Below are 26,295 nucleotides of genomic sequence, written 5' to 3'. Positions count from 1 at the left end.
GCAGAGCAAGCAGATTCTATTCTATCCACCAAGTATCACTACTAGGAAACTGCAGCCTCTCAGATTTTAGTTCATCTATAAAACGCAGGAAGCAAATAGGGAAGGCAGGGCTGGGCACAGTGGTTCACGCCTGTAATCCCAGCACTTTGGGAGGCTGAGGTGGGCAGATCACCTGAGGTCAGGAGTTCGAGACCAGCCTGTTCAACATGGTGAAACCATGTCTCTATTAAAAATACAAAAATTAGCTGGGTGTGGTGGTGCATGCCTGTAATCCCAGCTACACAGGAGGCTGAGGCAGGAGAATCGCTGGAACCCAGGAGATGGAGGCTGCAGTGAACCGAGATAGGGTCACTGCTCTCCAGCCTGGGCAGCAGAGCAAGACTGTCTCAAAACAAAACAAAACAAAACAAAAACAGGGAAGGCAGCATTACCCCTTCTACAGAGAAGAAAATGGACATGCTGTAAGTTCACCCCAAAGTGGTAGATTAAAAATTAGAATATAGGCCAGGTGCAGTGGCTCATGCCTGTAATCCCAACACTTTGGGAGGCCAAGGTAGGAAGATCACTTGATCCCTGGAGTTTGAGACCAGCCTAAGCAACACAGCGAGACTCAGTCTCTATAACAAATAGAAAAATGAGCCAGGTGCAGTAGCATGCACCTATAGTCCCAGCCTACTCAGGAGGCTGAGGTGGGAGGATCACTTGAGCCCAAGAGTACCAGGCTACAGTTATGATCACACCACTGCACTCCAGCCTTGGTGACAGAGCAAAACTCTGTCTCAAAAATGCTAGGCCAGGCGCCTGTGATCCCAGCACTTTGGGAGGATGAGGTGGGTGCACTGCTTGAGCCCAGAAGTTTAAGACCAGCCTGGGCAACATGGCAAACCCCACCTCTACAAAAAATACAAAACTTAGCCAAGGGGGGCGGCACATGCCTGTAGTCCCAGCTACTCAGGAGGCTGAAGTAGGAGGATCATGGCTCACTGCAGCCTCAACCTCTCAGGCTCAAGCAATCCTCCCACCTCGGCTAATTTTTTGTTTTCTTTTGTTTTGTTTTGTTTTTTGAGACAGAGTCTTGCTCTGTCACCCAGGCTGAAGTGCAGTGTCGCAATTTCGGCTCACTACAACCTCCACCTCCTGGGTTCAAGCAAGCCTCCCACCTCAGCCTCCTGAGTAGCTAGGATTACAGGCATGCGCCTAATTTTTTTTGTACTTTTAGTAGAGACGGAGTTTCACCATGTTGGCCAGGCTGGTCTCGAACTCCTGAACTCAAGTAATCTGCCCACCTAGGCCTCCTAAAGTGCTGGGATTACAGGTGTGAGCCACCATGCCTGTAATTTAATTATAATTAAATTTATACTTTAATTATAAAAATATAATTTTTATTTTTTTTGTAGAGATGGGGTTTTGTCATGTTGCCCAGGCTTGTCTTGAACTCCTGGGCTCAAGTGATCTGCCTACTTCAGCCTCTAAACGTGCTAGGATCACAGGCATAAGCCACAACACCTGGCCAAAAAATAATTACTTCCCGGGCTCAAAGGATTCTCTAGCCTGTCTCCTGAGTAGCTGGGACTACAGCCAGGAGCTACCAACACCCAGCTAACTTTTGTATTTTTTGTAGAGACAGGTTTTTGCCATGTTGCCCCCAGCTGTCGTTGAACTCCTGAGCTCAAAGCAATATGCCCACCTTGGCCTCCCAAAGTGCTGGGATTGCAGGTGTGGGACACCATGCCTGGCCCCAAAAATAATTTAAATGCAGAAATAGGTCTGGCGTGGTGGCTCACGCCTGTAATCCCAGCACTTTGGGAGGCCGAGGCAGGTGGATCACCTGAGGTCGGGAGATCAAGACTAGCCTGGCCAACCTAGTGAAACCTCATCTTTACTAAAAATACAAAAATTAGCTGGGCGCCGTGGCAGGGGCCCGTAATCCCTCCTATTTGGGAGGCTGAGGCAAGAGAATCTCTTGAACCCAGCAGGCGAAGGTTGCAGTGAGCTGAGATCATGCCATTGCACTCCAGCCTGGGTGACAGAATGAGACTTTGTCTCAAATAAATAAATAAATAAATGCGGAAATAAAATTAGACTGTAAGAGTATTTAAAAAAAAAGAAAGAAAGAACTGTTAGTTCATATAACAGATTAAAAAAAACAACAACACTTATGGCCAGGCGCAGTGGCTCACGTCTGTAATCCCAGCACTTTGGGAGGACAAGGAGGGTGGATCATGAGATCAGGAGTTCGAGACCAGCCTGACCAACATGGTGAAACCATGTCTCTACTAAAAATACAAAAAATTAGCCAGGCGTAGTGGTGCACGCCTGTAATCCCACTACTCACGAGGCTGAGGCAAGAGAATCACTAGAACCCAGGAGGCAGAGGTTGCAGTGAGCCGAAATTGCACCACTGCACTCCAGCCTGGGCAACAGAGCAAGACTCCATCTCAAAGAAGAAAAAAAAAAAAACTCATTTAATTTTGGATTAAGTTTATGACATAAATCGGCCGGGCGCAGTGGCTCACGCCTATAATTCCAGCACTTTCGGAGGCTGAGGCGGGCGAATCATAAGGTCAGGAGTTCAAGACCAGTCTGGCCAACACAGTGAAACCCCAACTCTACTAAAATTACAAAATAAAATTAGCTGGGTGTAGTGGCAGGCACCTGTATTCCCAGCTACATGGGAGGCTGAGGCTGGAGAATCGTTTGAACCCTGGAGGCAGAGGTTGCAGTGACCGGAGATTGCGCCATTGCACTCCAGCCTGGATGACAACAGCAAAATTCCGTCTCAAAAAAAAAAAAAACCTAAAAAAAGTTTATGACATAAATCAAACATAATTTGTCCTGAGTAAGATATACATTTTTCAAATGTCAAAAAATCCTTAAAATTCACTCAGTATACTTGTTAATAGTAATATTGATATTGTAACTTTAAAACTATTTCACATATAACACAGAATAAGGCAAGTAGGTTAAAGTATGATTAGGAACAAAGATTTTCGGGCGGGGTGCAGTGGCTCACGCCTGTAATCCCAGAACTTTGGGAGGCCGAGGTGAGTGGATCACGAGGTCAAGAGATCGAGACCATCCTGGCCAACATGGTAAAACCCCGCCTCTACTAAAAATACAAAAATCAGCTGGGCATGGTGGCGCGTGCCTGTAGATCCAGCTACTCAGGAGACTGAGGCAGGAGAATCACTTGAACCCCGGAGATGGAGGTTGCTGTGAGCTGAGATCCAGCCCCTGCAGTCCAGTCTGGGGGACTGAGCGGGTCTCCATCTCAAAAATAAACAAATATATAAATGCCTTTTGTCAATTATATCTCAATAAAGCTGGAGGGGGAATATATATGTATTTCCAAAACGATTTTGCTTGTTTGTTTGTTTTTTGAGACAGAGTCTCAACTGCAATCTCGGCTCACTACAACTTCTGCCTTCTGGGCTCAGGTGATCCTCTTACCTAGGCCTCCCAAGTAGCTGGAATTACAGGCATGCCAGGCGCGGTGGCTGACGCCTGTAATCCCAGCACTTTGGGAGGCTGAGGCGGGTGGAACATGAGGTCAGGAGACCAAGACCATCCTGGCTAACACAGTGAAACCCTGCGTCTACTAAAAATACAAAAAATTAGCCAGGCATGGTGGCATGCGCCTGTAGTCCCAGCTACTCAGGAGACTGAGGCAGGAGAATCACCTGAACCAGGGAGGTGGAGGTTGCAGTGAGCTGAGATCACTCGCGCTACACTCCAGCCTGGGAGACACAGCAAGACTCTGCCTCAAAAAAAAAAGAATAAAAGAATTACAGGCACATGCCACGATGTCCAGCTAATTTTTTGTATTTTAAGTAGAGACGTGGATTCGTCATAATGGCCAGGCTGGTCACCAACTCCTGACCTCAAGTGATCTGCCCACCTCAGCCTCTCAAAGTGCCAGGATTACAAGCATGAGTCACCGTGTCTGGCCATATTTTGAGTTTCGTTTAGCATAGTTACACCACGCATATTCTATGTTAGTTCTTTTTGTTTCATCTATTTATTTACTTATTTATTTATAATTTTTCGGGGGACGGAGTCTCCCTCTGTCACCCAGGATGGAGTCCAGTGTCGCAATCTCAGCTCACTGCAACCTCTGCCTCCTTTGGTTCAAGCAATTTTCCTGCCTTATCCTCCCGAGTAGCTGGAATTACAGGCACCTGCCACCACACCCGGCTAATTTTTGTATTTTTAGTAGAGACGGGGTTTCATCATGTTGGCCAGTTTGGTCTCAAACTCCTGACCTCAGGTGATCCGCCCACCTTAGCCTCCCAAAGTGCTGGGAATACAGGCTTGAGCTACTATGCATGGCCTATTTATTTATTTTTGAGACAGTGTCTTACTCTGTTACCCAGGCCTGATATTTCCAACTTAGATTTAATATTATAGGCCGGGCGCAGCAGTTCACGCCTGTAATCCCAGCACTGTGGGAGGCCAAGGCAGGCGGATCACTTGAGGTCAGGAGTTCGAGACCAGCCTGGCCAAGAGGGTGAAACCCCATCTCTACTAAAAATACAAAATTAGCCAGGCATGGTGGCATGCGCCTGTAGTCCCAGCTACTTGGGAGGCTGAGGCAGGAGAATTGCTTGAACTAGGGAGGCAGAGGTTGCAGTGAGCCAAGATCGTACCACTGCACTCCAGCCTGGGAGACAGACCAAGACTATCTCAAAAAAATAAATAAATAAATTGGAAGTATCAAAGTGAACTCACAATTTTTCAAAAAATAGATTTCTTACCCCCATCTACTAAAAAGTTGTTTAAGACAATAACATCCTAGCAGCAATAAACACACCCAGTGCCCAGAGCTAAATTTCTTTTTTTAAAAACCAATGTTTTATTTTATTTATTTATTTATTTTATTTATTTAGAGATAGAGTCTTATTCTTATCACCCAAGCAGTGGTGTGATCATAGCTAACTGCAGCCTCAACCTCAGAGGTCAATTTCCTTTTTTTTTTTTTTTTTTTTTTTGAGACGGAGTCTCACTCTGTCACCCAGGCTGGAGTGCAATGGTGTGACCTTGGCTCACACACAGGCTGGAGTGCAATGGCGCTATCTCGGCTCACTGCAACCTCCACCTCCCAGGCTCAAACAATTCTCCTGCCTCAGCCTCCTGAGTAGCTGAGACTACAAGTGCGTGCCACCACGCCTGGCTAATTTTTGTATTTTTCGTAGAGACAGGGTTTCACTATGTTGGCCAGGCTTGTCTGGAACTCCTGACCTTCTGATCCACCTGCCTCGGCCTCCCAAAGTGCTGGGATTACAGGCGTGAGCCACCGTGCCCAGCTCAGAGGTCAATTTCTAAATACCCTTTCCTAATTAAAGAAACCAAGCCTTGGAGAACCAGCTGCATCCAGGGTCTGGGATAAGAAAAGTAGAAAGTAAGTTTGGAGTTTCTAGTAGTGCCAGAAAACAAGAAAATGCTAAGGGACTAACAGGAATTGTCAAAAGAACAAAGGAGCTAGTTTAAACAGCATCCCACTGGACAAATTTGGAATAATTTTAGCACAAAAATTAATAATAATGAATGGAATTGACTACACCACCACACTCAATAATCTTATTCCTAAGTGCACTTTAAAAGAATAAAAATGGGCCGGGCTCGGTGGCTCACCGCGCCTGTAATCCCAGCACTTTGGGAGGCCGAGATGGGCAGATCACGAGGTCAGGAGATCGAGACCATCCTGGCTAACATGGTGAAACCCAGTCTCTACTAAAAAATACAAAAAAATTAGCCGGGCGTGGTGGCGGGCGCCTGTAGTCCCAGCTCTCAGGAGGCCGAGGCAGGAGAATGGCGTGAACCTGAGAGGCAGAGCTTGTAGTGAGCCGAGATCGCACCACTGTGCTCCAGCCTGGGTGACAGAGCAAGACTCTGTATCAAAAAAAATAACAATAAAAATGAAAGCTCTTCTTACAGAAGAACATCACCTAATATAACAGAATGACAAAACCAGAATATTACCATTTTTCCATCTCCAGAGTAATAACTGATTCAGGCAGGGATTATCAATGGATGCTAAATCATTAGGTAAATGATGTGGGGGCATAATAGGATATTGACACGTACCAGAGTATCCCCACAGATTATCTACTACTTGCACAAGGAAAAATACACCTTTATAATGGTGAGAGATGGAAGTCATTACCTTATCCAAGTGATACACGGAACAGTGGGACGACCTAGCTTTATGTGTCCCCCGATGTGATGCAATATGAAACACACGGCATTACCACTGAAACACTCTGCAAAAAAAATGTTTAATCTGAAGTCTAGACCTCATTTCCAGTTTACAGGAAATAGAAGAGAATACAAGAAACAAGTTAAACTCACAATGATAAAACAATGTGACTAAACCAGAATGTGGGACATTCTAAAAAACAACTGTTCGGAACTCTTAAAAATTAAACAAATAATGTTGTGAAGGGGAAAAATTTTTTTATTTTTTTGAGACAGAGTCTCGCTCTGTCTCCCAGGCTGGAGTGCAGTGGCTCGATCTCTGCTCACTGCAAGCTCTGCCTCCCGGGAAGAAGAAAGATTATCATGGAATCAAAGCAACTAAAGAGACATAAAAATAAAAAAGTAATGTGGATCCTGTCTGGAAAAATACTATAAGGGACATTTTTGGAACAACAAGAACATCTGAATATCTCTGGATATTAGATATTATACAATTATTGCTAAATTAAATAAGTATATAAAACAAATGGGTTAACAATTAGTGAATACAGGTGGAAGGTATAATGTTCTCTCAACTTTTCATTATGTTAGAAAATTTTCTTAATAAAAAGCAGGGGCCGGGCGCTGTGGCTCATGCCTGTAATCCCAGCACTTTGGGAGGCTGAGGTGGGTGGATCACGAGGTCAGGAGATCGAGACCATCCTGGCTAACACGGTGAAACCCCGTCTCTATTAAAAAAATACAAAAAAATTAGCCGGGCGTGGTGGCGGGTGCCTGTAGTCCCAGCTACTCGGGAGGCTGAGGCAGGAGAATGGTGGGAACCCGGGAGGCAGAGCTTGCAGTGAGCAGAGATCGAGCCACTGCACTCCAGCCTGGGAGACAGAGCGAGACTCCATCTCAAAAAAATTAAAAAATAAAAATAAATAAATAAATAAAAAGCAGGGACTGGGCCAGGCACAGTGGCACATGCCTGTAATCCCAGCACTTTGGGAGGCCAAGGCAGGTGGATCACCTGAGGTCAGGAGTTCTCAACCAGCCTAACATGGTGAAACCCTGTCCCTACTAAATACAAAAAAAATTAGCTGAGCGTGGTGGCGCATGCGTGTAATCCGAGCTGCTTGGGAGACTGAGACAGAAGAATCGCTTGTACCAGGGAGGCAGAGGTTGCAGGGAGCCGAGATTGTGCCATTGCTCTCCAGTCTAGGCAACAAAAGCAAAACTCCATCTCAAAAAAAAAAAAAAGCTGGGACTTAGTTTCTTTAGGGCCCAAAAATAAGAACAAATAATTCAAGGATTCAGAGGCAAGAAGTCACAAGGACATAAGCAATTAAAAAGTGGGTCCTAGCCCAACGTGGTGGCTCATGCCTGTAATCTGAGTACTTTGGGAGGCCAAGGCGGACAGATCATGAGGTCAAGAGATCAAGATCATCCTGGCCAACATAGTGAAACCCCATGTCTACTAAAAATACAAAAATTAGCTGGGCGTGGTGACGCACACCTGTAGTCCCAGCTACTCGGGAGGCTGAGGCAGGAGAATAGCTTGAACCCTGGAGGCGGAGGTTGCAGTGAGCCGAGATCATGCCACTGCACTCCAGCCTGGCGACAGAGCAAGACTCTGTCTCAAAAAAACGAAAATAAAAAAAAAAGCGGAACCTAATTCCCACACATTTCATTTCAATGGACTGAAAATACACACATACACACACACAGAGACACAGACACACACAAAAAATATGGTTGTACCTTGCAGCAATACTATCTACTATAATGTAAGCAAATCACTTACCAGGGTGAAAACATAACCACTCTCAGTCTAGAGATAATAAAACAAACTCTCCATTGTTTTTGGCAAAGCATTCAAAGTCAAAGATTTTACCAAACAATTAAATGTCCAGTACTCTAGATTAGGAAATCAGGTGAACATAATCAGAATGCATTTTCCAGTGTTTTGTTTTGTTTTGTTTTTTGATTTAGGAGTCAGGAACATTCAGACACTCTGGAGAAATTTGGTTATTACAAAAATGCTATGAACTCAGTCTACTTTGATTCAAACCCTAGTCCTACCACTGTGTGACCTTGGGCAAATAACTTCATCTCTCTGAGCCTCCTTTTTCTTACTGCTAAAATGAGGCTCATAAGAGCACCCACGTGAGGGTACTCTCCCACTTGAAGACGGGTAGTCTCCCTCTCAGTGTGGCAGGGCTTTTATGGGTTCAGAATGGGGAATGTATGCTGATTGGTTTGCGCGTATAACAAAAAGGCTAAAACAAAGGCGTCACTCAAAGGTGGGCATGACAGTGTAAAAAACCAATCAGGCAAGGGTAACAACATGTAAAACAGGTGAAGGGTGGGGATCAATCAGAGGAAACCTTGCCAAACTGGAAGAGAGGTTCTCAATCCAGTCCGTGGATTTACCCAGGAATTGTAGCTTGGCTTTCAGGCTTTAAACTGTCTTTGGAGGCCAGGCACAGTGGCTTATGCCTATAATCCCAGCACTTTGGGAGGCGGAGGCGGGCAGATCACCTGAGGTCACGAGTTTGAGACCAGCCTGGCCAACATAATGAAACCCCATCTCTACTAGAAATACAAAAATTAGCTGGGTGTGGTGGCACCTGCCTGTAGTCCCAGCTACTTGGGAGGCTGAGGCAGGAGAATCGCTTGAACTCAGGAGGCAGAGGTTGCAGTGAGCTGAGATCGCGCCACTGCACTCCAGCCTAGGCGACAAGAGCAAAACTCCGTCTCAAAAAATAAATAAACAAACAAACTGTCCTTGGTTTGACAGTCAGGTTTCACCAGGGAACTGTCCCCATCTGCCTAGGCATTTGACTGCCACCTGCGGCTATCAGCACAATTGCAGCTCACTGCAACCTCAAACTCCTAGGCTCAAGCAGTCCTCCTGCCTCAGCCTCCCAAGTAGCTGGGACTACAGGCATGTACCACCATGCCCAGATTTTTTTTTTTTTTTTTTTTTTTTTGAGACAGGGTCTCATTATATTCTCCAGGCTGGTCTTGAAATCCTTGACTCAATCAGTCCTCCCACCTCACCCTCCCAAAGTGTTGGGATTACAGGCATGAGTCACCATGCCCAGCTGGATTATCTTTTTTTTTGAGACAAAGTCTTGCTCTGTCACCCAGGCTGAAGTGTAGTGGCACAAACTCAGCTCACTGCAACCTCTGCCTTCCAGGTTCAAACGATTCTCCTGCCTCAGCCTCCCAAGTAGCTGGGACTACAGGCACACACCACCATGTCTGACTGATTTTTGTACTTTTAGTAGAGACAGGGTTTCACCATGTTGGCCAGGCTGGTCTCAAACTCCTGACCTCAGGTAATCCACCAGGCTTGGCCTCCCAAAATGCTGGGATTCCAGGTGTGAGCCACCACACCAGGCCCAGAATATCTTTTAAATGTTAAGTTGAAACTTTTTTTTTTTTTCTTCCAAGACAGAGCCTTGCTCTGTCGCCCAGGCTGGAGTACAATGGTGTCGTGATGTTGGCTCACTGCAACCTCCACCTCCCAGGTTTAAGCAATTCTCTTGCCTCAGACTCGGGGGTAGCTGGGATTATAGGCATGTGCCACCACACCCAACTAATTTATTTTGTATTTTTAGTAGAGACGGGGTTTCACCATGCTGGTCTTGAACTCCTGACTTCATGATCCACCCGCCTTGGCCTCCCAAAGTGCTGGGATTACGGGCATGAGCCACCGCATCTGGCCAAATGTTAAGTTTAAAATTTGTTCCTAGAAATTTGTACAAGATGGCCATAACGTTTTCCTCTTTTCCGTAAAGACACGGTTAAGAAAAAAAAAATCGGGGCCAGGTGCGGTGGCTCACGCCTGTAATCCCAGCACTTTGGGAGGCCGAGGCGAGCAGATCACGAGGTCAGGAGATCGAGACCATCCTGGCCAACATGGTGAAGCCCCGCCTCTACTAAAAATAGAAAAAATTAGCCAGGCGTGGTGGCGGGCGCCTGTAGTCCCAGCTACTCGGGAGGCTGAGGCAGGAGAATGGCACGAACCCGGGAGTCGGAGCTTGCAGTGAGCCAAGATGCACCACTGCACTCCAGCCTGGGCGACAGGGCAAGACTCCGTCTCAAAAAATAAAAATAAAAATAAATAAATAAATAAAGATTAAAGGGGAAAATACGCATGGTCAGTTAATTAGATGCCTGAAAGCATTAAATTCAACATTACTCAGGCTGAAAAAAAAAAAAAACTTCCAGCAAACAAGGAATAGGCATAAACTTCTGCAATCTGACTAAACACATCTACCATGATCCTATGATAAACATCATACTTAATGGTGAACTCTCGGATGCGTTCCTGTTAAAGTCAAACAACAAACTATGGAAGGCTGCTATCATCACTATCATTTAACATCTTGCTGCTATGATCCTAGTCAATGAACACAGAAGGGAAAATGGGAAGGAAAGAAAAAAATTAAGGAAGGAAGAAAGGAAAAGAAATGAGAAGCAGAGGATTGGAAAGGAAGAGGCAAAACAGTTGTTTGCAGATACATGATGGTCTATGTAGAAAATCCAAAAGAACCATTAAGATGAACATGAAAATGGAGAAAGGTTTCTGTGTAAGACCAGATACAAGACTCAATAGCGATAAAGACTCATGTACCCATTACACATGGCCGCTTTTGCTTCCTCTATCTTCCCACCCTTCTCCCCCTTTATATTATCTCCTTTTTCTTCCTACTGCATATAATCACAGAATCTTCATATTATCTTGAAGCAAATCACAACGTATCATTTTATTCATAAATGTAGGTATATAATCTCTAAGAAATAAGAACTCTTAAAAAACAAAATTACAATATCACTTCCACATCTAAAATGTTAACGATTCTTTAATATCAAATAACCAATCAATGTTCAAACTTCCAACAATCTCATAAATGTCATAAATCTTTTTTAAGCAGTCTGCTTTTGTTTTCAAACTATATAAAATCCACATACTGAATTTTGTTAACAACAATATTGCTTCATGCCAGCAATAACCAAAGAGAAAAAATATATATATAAAGATCTGGCCAGGTGCAGTGGCTCACGCCTGTTATCCCAGCACTTTAGGAAGCCGAGGTGAGCAGATCACCTGAGGTCAGGAGTTCAAGACCAGCCTGGACAAAATGGCAAAACCCCGCCTCTACTAAAACATACAAAAATTCCAGGCATGGTGGCGGGCATCTGTAATCCCAGCTACTCGGGAGTCTGAGGCAGGGAGAACTGCTTGAGCCTGGGAGGTAGAGGTTGCAGTGAGCCCAAATCACTCTACTGCACTTTAGCCTGGGTGACAGAGCAAGACTTCATCTCAGAAAAAAAAAAAAAAAGATCCATTCATAGAAGCAACAAAAAACTAGACAGTACTTAGGAATAAATCTAACAGATAACATACAAAATCTTTATGGAGGTATAAAACATCACTAAAGTTCATAAAGTAAAACATGAATAAGTATAAAGATGTATTTTCATGAATGAAAACTTTTTATCAAGATACCAATTAAATACAATTTACTTCAAAACTCCAAAAACACTTTTCAAGACACTCAACAATACTACAAAAATTCACATTAAAGAGTAAAGGCTGACCGGGTGCGGTGGCTCACGCCTGTAATCCCAGCACTTTGGGAGGCCAAGGCAGGCAGATCACAAGGTCAGGAGATCGAGACTATCCTGGCTAACACAGTGAAACTCCGTCTCTACTAAAAATACAAAAAATTAGCCGGGCGTGGTGGCGGGCACCTGTAGTCCCAGCTACCCGGGAGGCTGAGGCAGGAGAATGGCGTGAACCCGGGAGGCGGAGCTTGCAATGAGCCAAGATCGTGCCACTGCACTCCAGCCTGGGCGACTGAGCAAGATTCCGTCTCAAAAAAAAAAAAAAAAAAAAAAAGAGTAAAGGTCTAAGAATACAACAAATAAAATAAAACCTGTCTTACCAGATATCAAGAGTTATGTTAAAGCAATATCAATTAAATAATGTGTTATTACAAGCACAGGAGTAAACATAAATCAATGGAATAGACTAAAGAGCTGAGAACAGGCCTATGTAAATATGAGGCTTAATACATACAAGTGGTATTGCAGGTCAATGGGGAAAGAATGGACTATTCTAAACATGATATTGGAGCAACTGGTTATTCATTGAATTAAAAAATAATAATTAGATATAAGTTCATACTATACATAAAATGAATTCCAGGTGGATTAAAAACCTAAATATGTGCCAGGCATGGTGACTCACACTTGTAATCCCAGCACTTTGGGAAGCCGAGGCAGGTGAAACACTTGAGGTCAGGAGTTCAAGACCAGCTTGGCCAACCTCATCTCTACTAAAAATACAAAAAATTAGCCTAGCATGATGGTATGTGCTGGTAGTCCCATCTGCTCAGAAGGCTGAGGTGAGAGGATCACCTGAGCCTGGAAGTCAAGGCTGCAATGAGTTGTAACTGCACCATTACACTCCAGCCTAGGCAACAGAGTGAGACATATCAAAAAAAAAAAAAAAAAAAAAAAAAAAAAAATGCCAGGCATGGTGGCTCACGCTTGTAATCCCAGCACTTTGGGAAGCTGAGGAGGGCAGATCACAAGGTCAGGAGTTCCAGACCATCCTGGCCAACACAGTGAAACCCTGTCTCTACTAAAAATACAAAAATTAGCTGGGTGTGGTGGCGGGCGCCTGTAATCCCAGTTACTCAGGAGGCTGAGGCAGGAGAATCGCTTGAACCCAGGAGGCAGAGGTTGCAGTGAGCCAAGATTGTGCCACTGCACTCCAGACTGGGCGACAGAGCAAGACTCTGTCCCAAACGAAAAAAAAAAGAACAGAAAAAAATACCAGAGTATAATGCATATATTAAGGTTAAATACTACTTCATAAAATTTGTGTTTCAGTTAAATTTATATAGATCAGGTATGGTGACTTATGCCTGTAACCCCAGCATTTTGGGAGGCCAAGGCAGGAGGATCACCTGAGCCCAGGAATTCGAGATCAGCCTTGGCAACATAGTGAGACCTCATCTCTACTAAAAATTTAAAAATTAATCAGGCGTGTGGCTGGGCATAGTGGCTCACACCTATAATCCCAGCACTTTGGGAGGCCAAGGCGGGCAGATCACGAGGTAAATCCTGGCTAACACAGTGAAACCCCGTCTCTACTAAAATTACAAAAAATTAGCCGGGAAGCTAAGGCAGGAGAATGGCGTGAACCCGGGAGGCGGAGCTTGCAGTGAGCCGAGATTGCGCCACTGCACTCCAGCCTGGGCGACAGAGCAAGACTCCATCTCAAAATAATAATAATAATAATAATTAATCAGGCGTGGTGGCATGTGCCTGTGGTCCCAGCTGAAGCAGGAGGACTGCTTAAGCCAAGGGAGGTCAAAAGTGCAATGAGCTCTGTTCCCACTACCGCACTCCAACCTGAGCAACAGAGTGAGACCTTGTCTCGAAAAATAAAAATAGGCCGGGTGCCATGGATCTGGCCTGTGGTCCCAGCACTCAGGAGGCCGAGTTGGGCAGATCGCCTGAGGCCAGGAGTTCAAGACCAGCCTGGCCAACATGGTGAAACACCGGCTCTACTAGAAATAAAAAAAAAATAGCCAGGCATGGTGGTGCACACCTATAATCCCACATACTCAGGAGGCTGAGGCACGAGAATCGCTTGAACCTGGGAGGCGGAGATTGCAGTGAGCCAAGATCACGACCCTGCATTACAGCCTGGGCAACAAAGTGAGACGCTGTCTCGACACCGTTACAAAAAAATAATAATAAAAACAAAATAAAAATAAATTTTTATGTACATATGGTTGAGTACCACACTGGATTTAAAATACATTTCTTACTGTAGGTTGTGGTCAAAAGCCACTGCCCAAGTAAAAGTCTGTGTATGTGCACAAAGAGACATTCACAGCAGCACTGTGTCTCAGGTGAAAAACTGGAATTTAAGCACCCATTTAAGAAAAATACAATAAAAAATAATAAATAAATAAACGGGCCAGGAGCGGTGGCTCACACCTGTAATCCCAGCACTTTGGGAGGCCAAGGTGGGTGGATCACCTGAGGTCACAAATTTGAGACCAGCCAAAATGGCGAAACCCCATCTCTACTAAAAGTACATAAATTAGGCTGGGCGCGGTGGCTCACGCCTGTAATCCCAGCACTTTGGGAGACCGAGGAGGGTGGATCACGAGGTCAGGAGATCGCAACCATCCTGGCTAACACCGTGAAACCCCATCTCTACTAAAAAAATACAAAAAAATTAGTTGGGCATGGTGGTGGGTGCCTGTAGTCCCAGCTGCTCGGGAGGCTGAGGCAGGAGAATGGCGTGAACCCAGGAGGCGGAGCTTGCAGTGAGCAGAGATCGAGCCACCGCACTCCAGCCTGGGTGACTGAGCAAGACTCCGTCTCAAAAAAAAAAAAAAAAACCCATACCCTAGCTGGGCAAGGTGGGCACCTGTAATCCCAGCTACTCAGGAGGCTGAGGCAGAACTGCTTGAACCCAGGAGGCGGATGTTGCAATGAGCCAAGATTGTGCCACCACACTCCAGCCTGGGTGACAGAGCTACACTCCATCATAAATAAACAAACAAACAAACAAATGTCCATTAGTAGGGGACTAGATAAACAAAATGTGGTATATTCATACAATAAAACTCTATACAGAAGTTAAGATGTAGTCCCAGATACATGGAGGGCTAAGGCAGGAGGATCACTTGAGCCCAGGAGTTGGAGGCCACAGTGAACTATGATTGTGCCATTACACTCCAGCCTGAGCAATAGAGTAAGACCCTATATCAGGGGTGGGCGAGGAGGGTGCGGAGTTAAGTATGGGTAAATCACAAAAACATATTGAATATAAAAAACAAAGACACAGAAAAAAAACAAGTTGTATGATACTACTTATATAATATATATACATACAATATATAATATATATACACACACAGTATATTATATATATATACACACACACACATACATATATATACTGAAACCAAAAAAGGAACTAATTATAGATAATACAAATAGCCCAAAAATAGGCGGGCTTGGTGGCTCACGCCTGTAATCCCAGCACTTTGGGAGGCCAAGGCGAGCAGATCATCTGAGGTCAGGAGTTGGAGACCAGCCTGGCCAACATGGTGAAACCCCGTCTCTACTAAAAATACAAAAAATTGGCCGGGCATCGTGGTGCATGCCTGTAATCTCAGCTACTCAGAAGGCTGAGGCAGAGGAATCGCTTGAACCTAGGAGGCGAAGACTGCAGTGAGTCGAGATCACGCCACTACACTCCAGCCTGAATGAAAGAGCAAGACTCTTGTCTCCAAAAAAAAAAAAATAGCCCAAAAACAACTGTGTTGAAAGTGTACCTAATTACCTAATTATTTTTTCTTTTTTCTTTTTTTTTTTTCGAGACGGAGTCTCGCTCAGTCACCCAGGCTGGAGTGCAGTGGCGCGATCTTGGCTCAATGCAGCCTCCACCTCCCAGGTTCAAGTGATTCTCCTGCCTCAGCCTCCTGAGTAGCTAGGACTACATGCGTGCACCATCATGCCCGGCTGATTTTTATATTTTTAGTAAAGACGGGGTTTCATTATGTTGGCCAGGCTGGTCTTGAACTCCTGACCTCATGATCCGCCCACCTCAGCCTCCCAAAGTGCTGGGATTATAGGCGTGAGCCACCACAACTGGCCAAGTGTACCTAATTCTTTTTTCTTTTTCAGACCGAGTCTCACTCTGTTGCCCAGGCTGGAGTGCAGTGGCGCAATCTCGGCTCCCTGCAACCTCCACCTCCCGGGTTCAAGCAATTCTCCTGGCTCAGCCTCCCGAGAAGCTAGGATTACAGGCATGCACCACCATGCCCGGCTAATTTTTTGTATTTTTAGTAGAGACGGGGTTTCGCCACTTTAGCCAGGCTGGTCTCTAACTCCAGACCTCAGGTGATCCACCCACCTCGGCCTCCCAAAGTGCTGGGATTACAGGCGTGAGCCACCGCGCCCAGCCAAGTGTACCTAATTCTAATAGCAAAGACAGTTTTCTGTACCAACTGCTTCCATGCCTCTCTTCTCCTGTCTTATCTTCCTACACCTGAAGAGCTGATCAATCTATTTTGAAAGAATCTCAAAAAGGGTTAAACTCTTCCTTCTTTAGCTCAAAAAGGAATTAGCCAGGCATGGTGGCACACATCTGCAATACCAGCTACTCAGGAGGCTGAGGCACGAGAACTGCTTGAACCTGGGAGGCAGAGGTTGCAGTGAGCCAAGATCTGCCTGGGTGACAGAGCGAATCTCTGTCTAAAAAAAAAAAGCAAAAACCCTTAAAGAGGTATAAGTTCTGAAAACCCCACGCTCACCTTGAGCACCAACAAATGACCAAATTCTAGGATGCCCTCAACCACAACAATCACTTCACAGTCTATAAGGTCTTTCCTTACATATTCTATCATTTGATTCTCAGAATAACCCTATGAGGTCAATATTACCAATACCCACATTTATAGATAAGCCAATGCACAAAGCAGCTAATTACCAGCCAGAGGTCACAAGTCAATGACACAGCTGGGACTATAACCCCTCAGCTTCTGAACCTAATCACCCTGACAGTGTGCCCTTACATGATGACTGTATTTCAGCATACAAGATCATGCCCAGAAAACAGGATGGGGTGTTCACAACACATGAGCTGCTCCAATCGAACCCCTTTTTCTTCTCTATTCCATCCCTGATCTTTCCTCTTTTTTCAGACAGGCAGCCAAGAGCAAGAGAGCTGCCACTATTAACTCTTCCCTTCCCTGTAGCCATTCCTGCTTCTTTTTCCCAGAACTCTTTCAGATGAACAGGCAAAAGGGGGAAACAAATATATACAGGGGGTTACAGGACAGTCACCCTGACACTGGGATCCCTGCACCAAAGAGAAAAGACTGACGTTTCCTCCCATCTTCCAAGAGTCAGGAAGTAGAAAAACACCACAAAAAAAGCCTAAGCTACCACTCTATCAGTGCTGGCAAAAATCCTTTACTGAAGGGCTTTAATTAACAGAAAAATGTAAAAGTACCAGTTTTTTAAACGGTCCCGGGCTTCCAACTGGGCTCCCACTTCAAAGCTGATTCCTCGTCTGTTAGGTGGATGCTTTGTCATTTTCAGTCATCAACGGGGCTGCCTTTATTCTCCTGAAAAAGCCAATTAAACATTTATGAAACTTAGGCAAAGTCCACCCAGAGTGTAGCATCATTCACCACACATAAAAAAACAAACAGGCATTATTCAAAACACAAAGCTCCATGAAACCCTGTTGGTGTCCTCATTCTAACACAGGTGTGCCTTCCACTGGTTCCTATTCCTCCATCGTGCAGCTTCCTGTGGTTTCTGGAACTAAGAAGACGCTCCCTCAACACTGCTTACCACTCACCTACAAGGGCCAAGGGCCACCCCTCAGAACTACAAAAAAACAACTGCTTTCACAGTTAAATTCAGTCATCTGCTGATGCATTATTCAACAAATATTTGCTCAGCGACTATTTAAGGAAACAATCAAGACCAAAGAGACACAGCTCCTGCCCTCAAGAACCCTTCAGTCTACCGGGGAAACACAAAACTTTAGCCAGTAAACTGATAAATAAAATAACTGCAAACTGTAATTGCAATGAAATTTAAAGAGTTACAAAGGAAGCAAACAAATGCCAGGCACAGTAATGTATGCCTATAGTCCCAGCTACTTGGAAGGCAGAGCCAAATTGTTTCTTTGAGCCCAGGAGTTCAAGACCAGCCTGGGAAACATAGCAAACGCTCGTCTCTTAAAAACAAAAAAAATTAAAAACGAAGCAAACAAAAGTTGAGATATTAATACTTGGTGCTACTTTTGGAAGGCTGTACGAGGTCTGTCTATTTATTTATTTATTTATTTATTTATTGAGACAGAGTCATACTCTTTTACCCAGGCTGAGTGCAGTGGTGCCATCTCAGCTCACCGTATCCTCCACCTCCCAGGTTCAAGCAATTCTGGAGCCTAGGCCTCCTGAGTAGCTGGGACTACAGGCGCATGCCACCACACCCAGCTAATTTTTGTATTTTGAGTAGAGATTGGGTTTCACCATGTTGGCCAGGCTGGTATCAAACACCTGACCTCAAGTGATCTGCCCACATCAACCTCCCAAAGTGCTGGTATTACAGGCGTGAACCACTGCGCCCAGAATTGTTTATACTTTCTTTGATCTATGTATATTTCCTACTTCTTTTTTTGTTTGTTGGTTTGTTTTTCGAGAAGGAGTCTCGCTCTTCTCGCCCAGGCTGGAGTGCAATGGCATGATCTTGGCTTACTGCAACCTCTGCTTCTCGGGTTCAAGTGATTCTCCTGCCTCAGCCTCCCAAGTAGCTGGGATTGCAGGCGCCTGCCACCACACCCAGCTATATTTCCTACTTCTTGAGTCCATTCTGATCATTTGTATTTTCCTATAAGTTTTACCCAGATTTTTTTAAATCATAGAACAATAAAACAGTAAAAATATTCACGTTTAATTCCTTTAATTGCCTTTGAATCTGAAGTCACAATTTGAATCTCTCCTTTCTCAATCCTGTCTCGTGTACTTGTGCTGCAATGAATAAAATTTATATTTATGATCAGAACCAAACAGTAAAGCCAATTTCCTTTTGATGGAAAAAAAAGGTGTACTGGATTAGGCCATTTACAAGAAAAGTGGCCCCCATAAAAGAACACTTCCGGCTGGGTGCGGTGACTCAAGCCTGTAATCCCAACACTTTGGGAAGCCGAGGCAGGCGGATCACGAGGTCAGGAGTTTGAGACCAGCCTGGCCAACATGGTGAAACCCCATCTCTACTAAAAATACAAAATTAGCGGGGCGTGGCGGCAGGCGCCTGTAATCCCAGCTACTTGGGAGGCTGAGGCAGAAGAATAGCTTGAACCTGGGAGGCAGAGGTTGCAGTGAGCCAAGATCACGCCACTGCACTCCAGCCTGGGTGACAGAGCAAGACTCCATCTCGAAAAAGAAAAAAAAAAAGAACACTTCTTGTGATCACTGAGGTAATTAATCTATTAATCTGCAGAGTCCTAAATGCTATCGGAGGAGCTAGTGGTGGTTCTGATGGACATGTAGCCACTCTGAACTCTAAGGGCACTTGAACAGACCACTTCCTTACAGCAGACTTACCCCAGCCTAACTCCTTCCTCCCACTAAACTCTGGACTTTTTAAAATTTTTTTTAGACAGGGTCTCATTCTGTTGTCCAGGCTGGAATGCAGTGGCGCTATCATAGCTCACTCCTGCCTCAGCCTCCCGAGTAGCTGGAATCACAGGCATGCATCAGCACACCCAGCTTTTTTTTTTTTTTTTTTTTTTTACAGAGAGAGTTATCTATGTTCCTAGGCTGGTCTCAAACTCCTGGGTTCAAGCAATCCTCCCGCCTGGGCCTCCCAAAGTGCCGGGATTACGGGATTACAGGCACGAGCCACTGCATCCAGCCTTATACTTTGGCTCTTGACAGCCCACACTGCCCAAGCAATGCCAGAGCACTGCCAGAGCAATGCCTGCCTCCTACCAGAACACTTTCTTTGCAATAAATGAGTATGGAAAAAAATCACAGAAGTGAGTACATGTCTAATGTTTAATAGCAGCACATTTTATGAAGAATTTGCTTGCAATATATTACATAAAAAGGCAGGATGCAAAATTGTACCACATGGAGCTCACATTAAAACTCATACACAGTCAGATGAGGTGGCTCAGGCTTACAATCCCAGCTACTGAAAAGGCTGAGGCAGGAGGATCGCTTGAGCCCAGGAGGTTGAGACTGCAGTGAGTTATGATTGTGCCACTGTACTCCAGCCTGAGTGACAGAGCAAGAACCTGTCTCTTTAAAAAACAAAACAAAAAAAACAACAACAAAAAAAGGCCAGGCATGGTGGCTCATGCCTATAATCCCAGAACTTTGGGAGGCCGAGGCTGCCGGATCACCTGAGGTCAGGAGTTTGAGACCAGCCTAACCAACATGCAGAAACCCCATCTCTATTAAAAATACAAAATTAGCCAGGCATGGTGGCACATGCCTGTAATTCCAGCTACCTGGGAGGCTGAGGCAGGAGAATCACTTGAACCCAGGAGGTGGAGGTTCCAGTGAGCCAAGATCGCACCATTACATTCTAGCCTGGGCAACAAGAGTGAAATTCTGTCTCAAAAAAAAAAAAAAAAAAAGAAAAGAAAAGAAAAAAACTCATATGAATTTATTTTTTTGGAGACAAGGTCTTGCTCACTCTGTCACTCAGGCTGGTCTACAGTGGCTCAAACCTGGATCACTGTAGCCTCGACTTCCTGGGCTCATGTGATCCTCCTTACTCAGCCTCCCAAGCACCTGGGACTACAGGTGCAAGCCACCACACCCAGCTAATTTGTTATCTGGTAGAGACAGGGTCTTGCTATGTGTTTGTCTGGGCTGGTCTCAAACTGCCAGGTTCAAGTGATCCTCCTGACTCAGCCTCCCAAAGTGCTGGAATTAGAGACATGAGCCATGGTACCCAGCCACTGATTCTTTTGTAAAGACAGGAAGAAAAAAATAAGTTATAGGTTATTGGTGATTGTTCCTTTCTTCTTAAATACTTTCCTAAATTTTAGTTTTTCACAATGAAAATTTTTCACAAGTGTATAATGTAAAGGATTATACATGTGAAGGACAATAAGCTATCTATTAAACTACCCATTCCAGGCTGGGCGCAGTGGCTCATGCCTGTAGTCCCAGCACTTTGGGAGGTCGAGGTGGGAGGATCACAAGGTCAAGAGATCGAGACAATCCTAGCCAACATGGTGAAACCCCGTCTCTACTAAAAATACAAAAATTAGCTGGGCATGGTGGCACGCACCTGTAGTCCCAGCTACTCAGGAGGCTGAGGCAAGAAAATCGCTTGAACCTGGGAGGCAGAGGTTGCAGTGAGCCGAGATCACGCCACTGCATTCCAGCCTGGCAACAGAGCAAGACTCCATCTTAAAAAAAAAAAAAAAAAAAAATTCCGAAGGGCTGATATTGGGAAACACATAAAGCAAGCAAACCGAGGCAGAAATGGTTGACAGCTGTAATTAAGGAAGCTGAAACTTAATAAACTGAAAAGCTGTGTTGGCAGGAGTGTTCTAACTATTTGGACCCTAGGAAAGGAAATGTCAGAGGTTTGACAGCCTTTACCAAACATTCTCTAAGAAAATGAGATATCAAATCTGACATACACATGGCCAGGCGCGGTAGCTCATGCCAGTAATCACAGCACTTTGGGAGGTCGAGGCGGCTGATCACTCAAAGTCAGGAGTTCCAGACCAGCCTGGCCAACATGGTAAAATCCTGTCTTTACTAAAATTACGAAAATTAGCCGGGCATGCTGGTGCACGCCTGTAATCCCAGATACTCAGGAAGCTGAGGCATGAGAATTGCTTGAACCCAGGAGGTGGGGGTTTCAGTGAGCCGAGATCACGCCACTGCACTCCTACCGGGGTGACAGAGCAAGACTCTGAAGAAAAAAAAATCTGACATACAGGTATAATCCAATCAGTAGAAAGGTCTTCGTTTTGGCTTGCCTGAAATACCACGTCAAATTTTTTTTTTTTTTTTTTTTTTTGTATTTTTTGTAGAGATGTGGTTTCACTATGTTAGCCAGGATGGTCTCGATCTCCTGACCTCGTGATCTGCCCACCTCGGCCTCCCAAAGTGCTGGGATTACAAGCGTGAGCCACCGCACCCGGCCAATACCAAGTCAAATTATCTTGTTCTCTGACTTCATTCATACCAAGTAATATTCTGATTATTAATTTCCCCTCCCAGATTATATAAAAAGGTGATGCCCAACAAGAAAGGCAGGATGAAACTTAACATTCACTGAGCTGCTATTATTTGTCAGGCTCTACGTAGCCTGACAGTCTTCTTTTACCAAAGTAACGGAATTTAATGTAATGGGGTTAAATGCTTGGCCCTGAATCCCCAGCCCCACTCATCATTAACTGAATGAATTTATATAAATTATATAACCCCTTATTAGCTGAATGAATTTGTGTAAATTATTTTCCTCTCTGTAAAATAGGGATGGTGATAATAATAATATCTATCTCCAGGCAGTGGATGTGAGGATTAAAATATATAATCCATTTAAAGAGCTCAGGACTGGCACAAAGTAAGAACTACATAGTTAGTAGCTGTTAATAACTATGTTATCACAGATAAGGAAATTAGGCTTAAAGTAACTTGGTTAAAGTTCAGGTGCTAAGTGACAGGCCCCAGAACAAAAGCCCAGGTTGGCCTGACTTCTGAATTAATTGTTTCTACATTACCTTCCCCCAGGCACCTCAGGAGGCCTTCCATTAAAATGCAGGAGTGAGGGAGCAAGGCAGTGAATGAATGAAGATGAGGAAATTATTCCCAAAAGCTCAAGAAAACCAATTCCTCTTGAAGCTGAATCCTCAGAATTCTTGCTATGTATGAACTAAAACGTGTTTCATTTTAACTCTGATCCACCTGTCTGAAGTTTCACTCTCTGATATCACACAGAACACAAAACTAATCTGGCTTTCCCATCCCATTACCAATTTCCCCTCCACCCCTCTAAGGTGGCAGAGTTTGTTTTTAAATTCACATTAATTCACCCAACAAACCACTAACAAGTATTATCAGTAAGTCACTATGCTTGTAATGCTGAAAATTAGGAATCCAACTCAGTCCCAGCTCTAGTCCACCCAGCAAGACAAACGCAAACACTGAGAAGACATGAATGAGCTCTAGCAAAGGGTGAGGGGAGGGGCAGAGGGGAAATCATCTGAAAGTATCTATTTAAATTGACAACATCTACTAAAGAATAAAAAAGAGTTCAATACAGAAGCAGGGATTTCAAAAAAAATTACATAAGTAGTACATTTTTACTTCTTTCATTTAGTTTTAAACATAATTTTTCTGAAGATGCAATAGGACTAAAGATTCTGTAGCTTTTAACTTTTCTTCAGGGCCTTAGCTTTTTCTTCCAAAAATCATCAGCTTCCAGAAAAAGAGGAAAAGGGAACATGTTCAATATGGACATGGAGAGAATTTAAAAAACTCATGCAATCTGTATTCACATAGGATTCCATTTTAAAAGACCTTGGCAGGATTTCAAATTACTCCTTTACATTCAAATTTCCCTACAATGGGAACTCGCTGCTACACAGGAGACACAGGGCCTAGTTTACTTCCTTAAATACAGTATTCATCAATGTCCCCTGCATCAATGACAATGAAAGCTTGAAATGCACACTGTGCAGCACAGTTTAAAGGGCACTTTCACAAACGACAAACTGGGAGAAAATAATTGTAACCCGTATGACAAAGAGCTAACTTCCATTATTAACAAAGACTGCATACAAACCAAGGACAAAAAAGTCAAACAATTTACTCTTTTTTTTTTTTTTTTTTGAGACGGAGTCTTGCTCTGTCGCCCAGGCTGGAGTGCAATGGCATGATCTCAGCTCCCTGCAACCTCCGCCTCCCAGGTTCAAGCGATTCTCCTGCCTCAGCCTCCCGAATAGCAGGGATTACAGGCGTGCGCCACCACGCCCACCTAATTTGGTATTTTTAGTAGAGACAGGGTTTCTCCATGTTGGTCAGGCCGGTCTTGAACTCGCAACCTCAGGTGATCCACCCACCTCAGCCGCCCAAAGTGCTGAGATTATGGGCGTGAAGCACCGCATCTAGCCACAACTTACTTTAAAATGCGCAAAGTGGACCAGGCACGATGGCTCACGCCTGTAATCCCAGCAATTTGGGAGGCCAAGGTGGATGGATCACCTGAGGTCGGAAGTTGAAGACCAGCCTGACCAACACAGAGAAACCCGTCTCTACTAAAAATAGAAAATTAGCCGGGCGTGGTGGCACATGCCTGTAATCCCAGCTACTCGGGAGGCTGAGGCAGGAGAATCGCTTGAACCCGGGAGACAGAGGTTGCAGTGAGCTGAGATTGTGTCATTGCCCTCCAGCCTGGGCAACAAGAGTGAGACTCTGTTTCAAAAAATAAAAAATAAAAAAAAATGCGCAAACTGTAAGAACTGGCAGATTTGGAGGTCGAGTACAGATACCAAGGTCTAATGAACATGTGATAATATATACATATAACATCGCCCTAAATTAAAGGAAATGCAAATTAAAATAGCAAATTTTCACTTCTCAAATTTGGCAAAAATTTAAAGGTAGTGTTAGCAGGGATGAGGAGAAGAGACCATGCCCAAATGCTTCTACCAAAAGCATAAACTAGAAAAGCTTTCTAGAGGCAATTTGGCACCACCTACAAAAACATACTCTCTGCCCAACAATCCCACAGCCAGTAACTTATAATGAAGACATACCCTCAAAGCCTATCAAATTATCTATAACAACGATCAATAGAGCTTTGCAATTTCTGCAACCAAAACGTACATCAAAAGAGGATTGTGTCTCAGCCACTCGGGAGGCTGAGATGGGATTGCTTGAGCCCAGGAGTTTGAGGCTGCAATAAACTACAATCATGTCACTATAGCTATTAAAAGGAACGATGGGCCAGGCACAGTGGCTGACGCCTGTAATCCCAGCACTTTGGGAGGCTATGGTAGGTGGATTGCTTGAGCTCAGGAGTTCAAGATCAGCCTAGACAACATGGTGAAATCCCATCTCTACAAAAAATACAAAAAAATTAGCCAGGCATGGTAGTGCGTGTCTGTAGTCCTAACTACCTGGGAGGCTGAGGTGGGAGGATGGTTTGAGCCCAGGAGGAAGAGGTCGCAGTGAGCGGAGATTGTACCACAGCACTCTAGCCTGGGCAACAGAGCCAGACCTGTCTCAAAAAAAAAAAAAAAAAAAAAAAAGGCCAGGTGCGGTGGCTCACGCCTGTAATCCCAGCACTTTGGGAGGCCAAGGCAGGTGGATCACCTGAGGTCAGGTGTTCGAGACCAGCCAGGGCAACATGGTGAAACCCCATCTCTACTAAAAATACAAAAATTAGCCGGGCATGGTGGTGGGAACCTGTAATCCCAGCTACTCAGGAGGCTGAGGCAGGAGAATTGCTTGAACCCAAGAGGCGGAGGTTGCAGTGAGCTGACATTGTGCCACTGCAAACCAGTCTGGGTGACAGAGCAAGAGTCCATCTCAAAAAAAAAAAAAAAAAAAAAGCCAAAAAACAAAAACAAACAAAAAAAACCACCAAAGAAGTAATTGTCAGCAGGAATTATCTAGATGGTAAAATTTTATTTTATTCTGGTGGTGGGGTTGCTTCTTTATGTTTCTTCATATTTTTTTCTTTTTTTTTTTTTTTGAGACAGGGTCTCACTCTGTCGCCCAGACTGGAGTGCAGTGGCACGATCTCAGCTCACTGTAACCTCCGCCTCCTAGGCTCATACAATTCTCCCGCCTCAGTCTCCTGAGTAGCTGTGACTACAGGCATATGCCACTACTGCCCAGCTAATTTTTGCATTTTTAGTAGAGACAGAGTTTCACCATGTTGGCCAGGCTGGTCTTGAATTCCTGACCTCAAATGATCCACCCACCTTGGCCTCCCAAAGTGCTGGGATTACAGGCATGAGCCACCACGCCTGGCCCTTTTTTTTTTTTTAATGTTATTTAAATATGCAAATTTTTGGCCAGGTACACTGGCTCATGCCTATAATCCCAGCACTTTGGGAGGCTGAGTATAGGCCCATGCCTGTAATCCCAGCATTTTGGGAGGCCAAGGGGCAGGTAGCTTGAATCTAAGAGTTCAAGACCAGCCTGGGCAACTTGGTGAAATCTCATCTCTACAAAAAATCCAAAAAAAAACCTGCAAATTTTTTAAATGCAAGAATTTAATTCTTACACTATTTTACTATTTACTGGATCTTCACAACTGCCAGATTATATAATTAGGACTAATGTAATGTTACCATGGTATACAAGTAAAATTAAGTTACAGGGAGGAAACTGACATGCAGAGGTGCTAGCCAATTTCAAGGTCCTCTGAGGCAGGAGAAATCCCTCTTATCAAAAGTAACAGGATGTACGCAGAAGTAGACAAAGTACTTCTCAAAGGTCCTTCCTCTTTCTCTGACCAAAGTCATTGCTATGCTTATATTCATATCTTTAGATATAAACA

At 44.4% G+C, this 26,295-nt stretch overlaps 1 protein-coding gene across 3 annotated transcripts in view; it reads right to left on the bottom strand.

Moving 5' to 3' along the window:
- Positions 1 to 26,295, bottom strand: part of PHF20 (PHD finger protein 20) — a 183,402-nt gene that overhangs the window by 132,404 nt on the left and 24,703 nt on the right. For 2 of the 3 annotated variants that reach the window (XM_031005036.3, XM_055373429.2), the window contains exon 2: positions 17,243 to 17,357. In XM_031005036.3, the coding sequence (XP_030860896.1) occupies positions 17,243 to 17,325 (83 nt within the window). In that variant the 5' untranslated portion in view covers positions 17,326 to 17,357. Of the gene's footprint in view, positions 1 to 17,242; positions 17,358 to 26,295 lie in introns of those variants that run through there. The other variant, XM_055373432.2, reaches the window with a different exon arrangement.

The sequence above is a fragment of the Gorilla gorilla genome, chromosome 21 (genome assembly GCF_029281585.2).
Source record: "Gorilla gorilla gorilla isolate KB3781 chromosome 21, NHGRI_mGorGor1-v2.1_pri, whole genome shotgun sequence".
Classification (NCBI taxonomy): Eukaryota; Metazoa; Chordata; class Mammalia; order Primates; family Hominidae; genus Gorilla; species Gorilla gorilla.
Note: the sequence above shows the minus strand (reverse complement) of the source record. Positions and strands in the feature narration are given on the sequence as shown.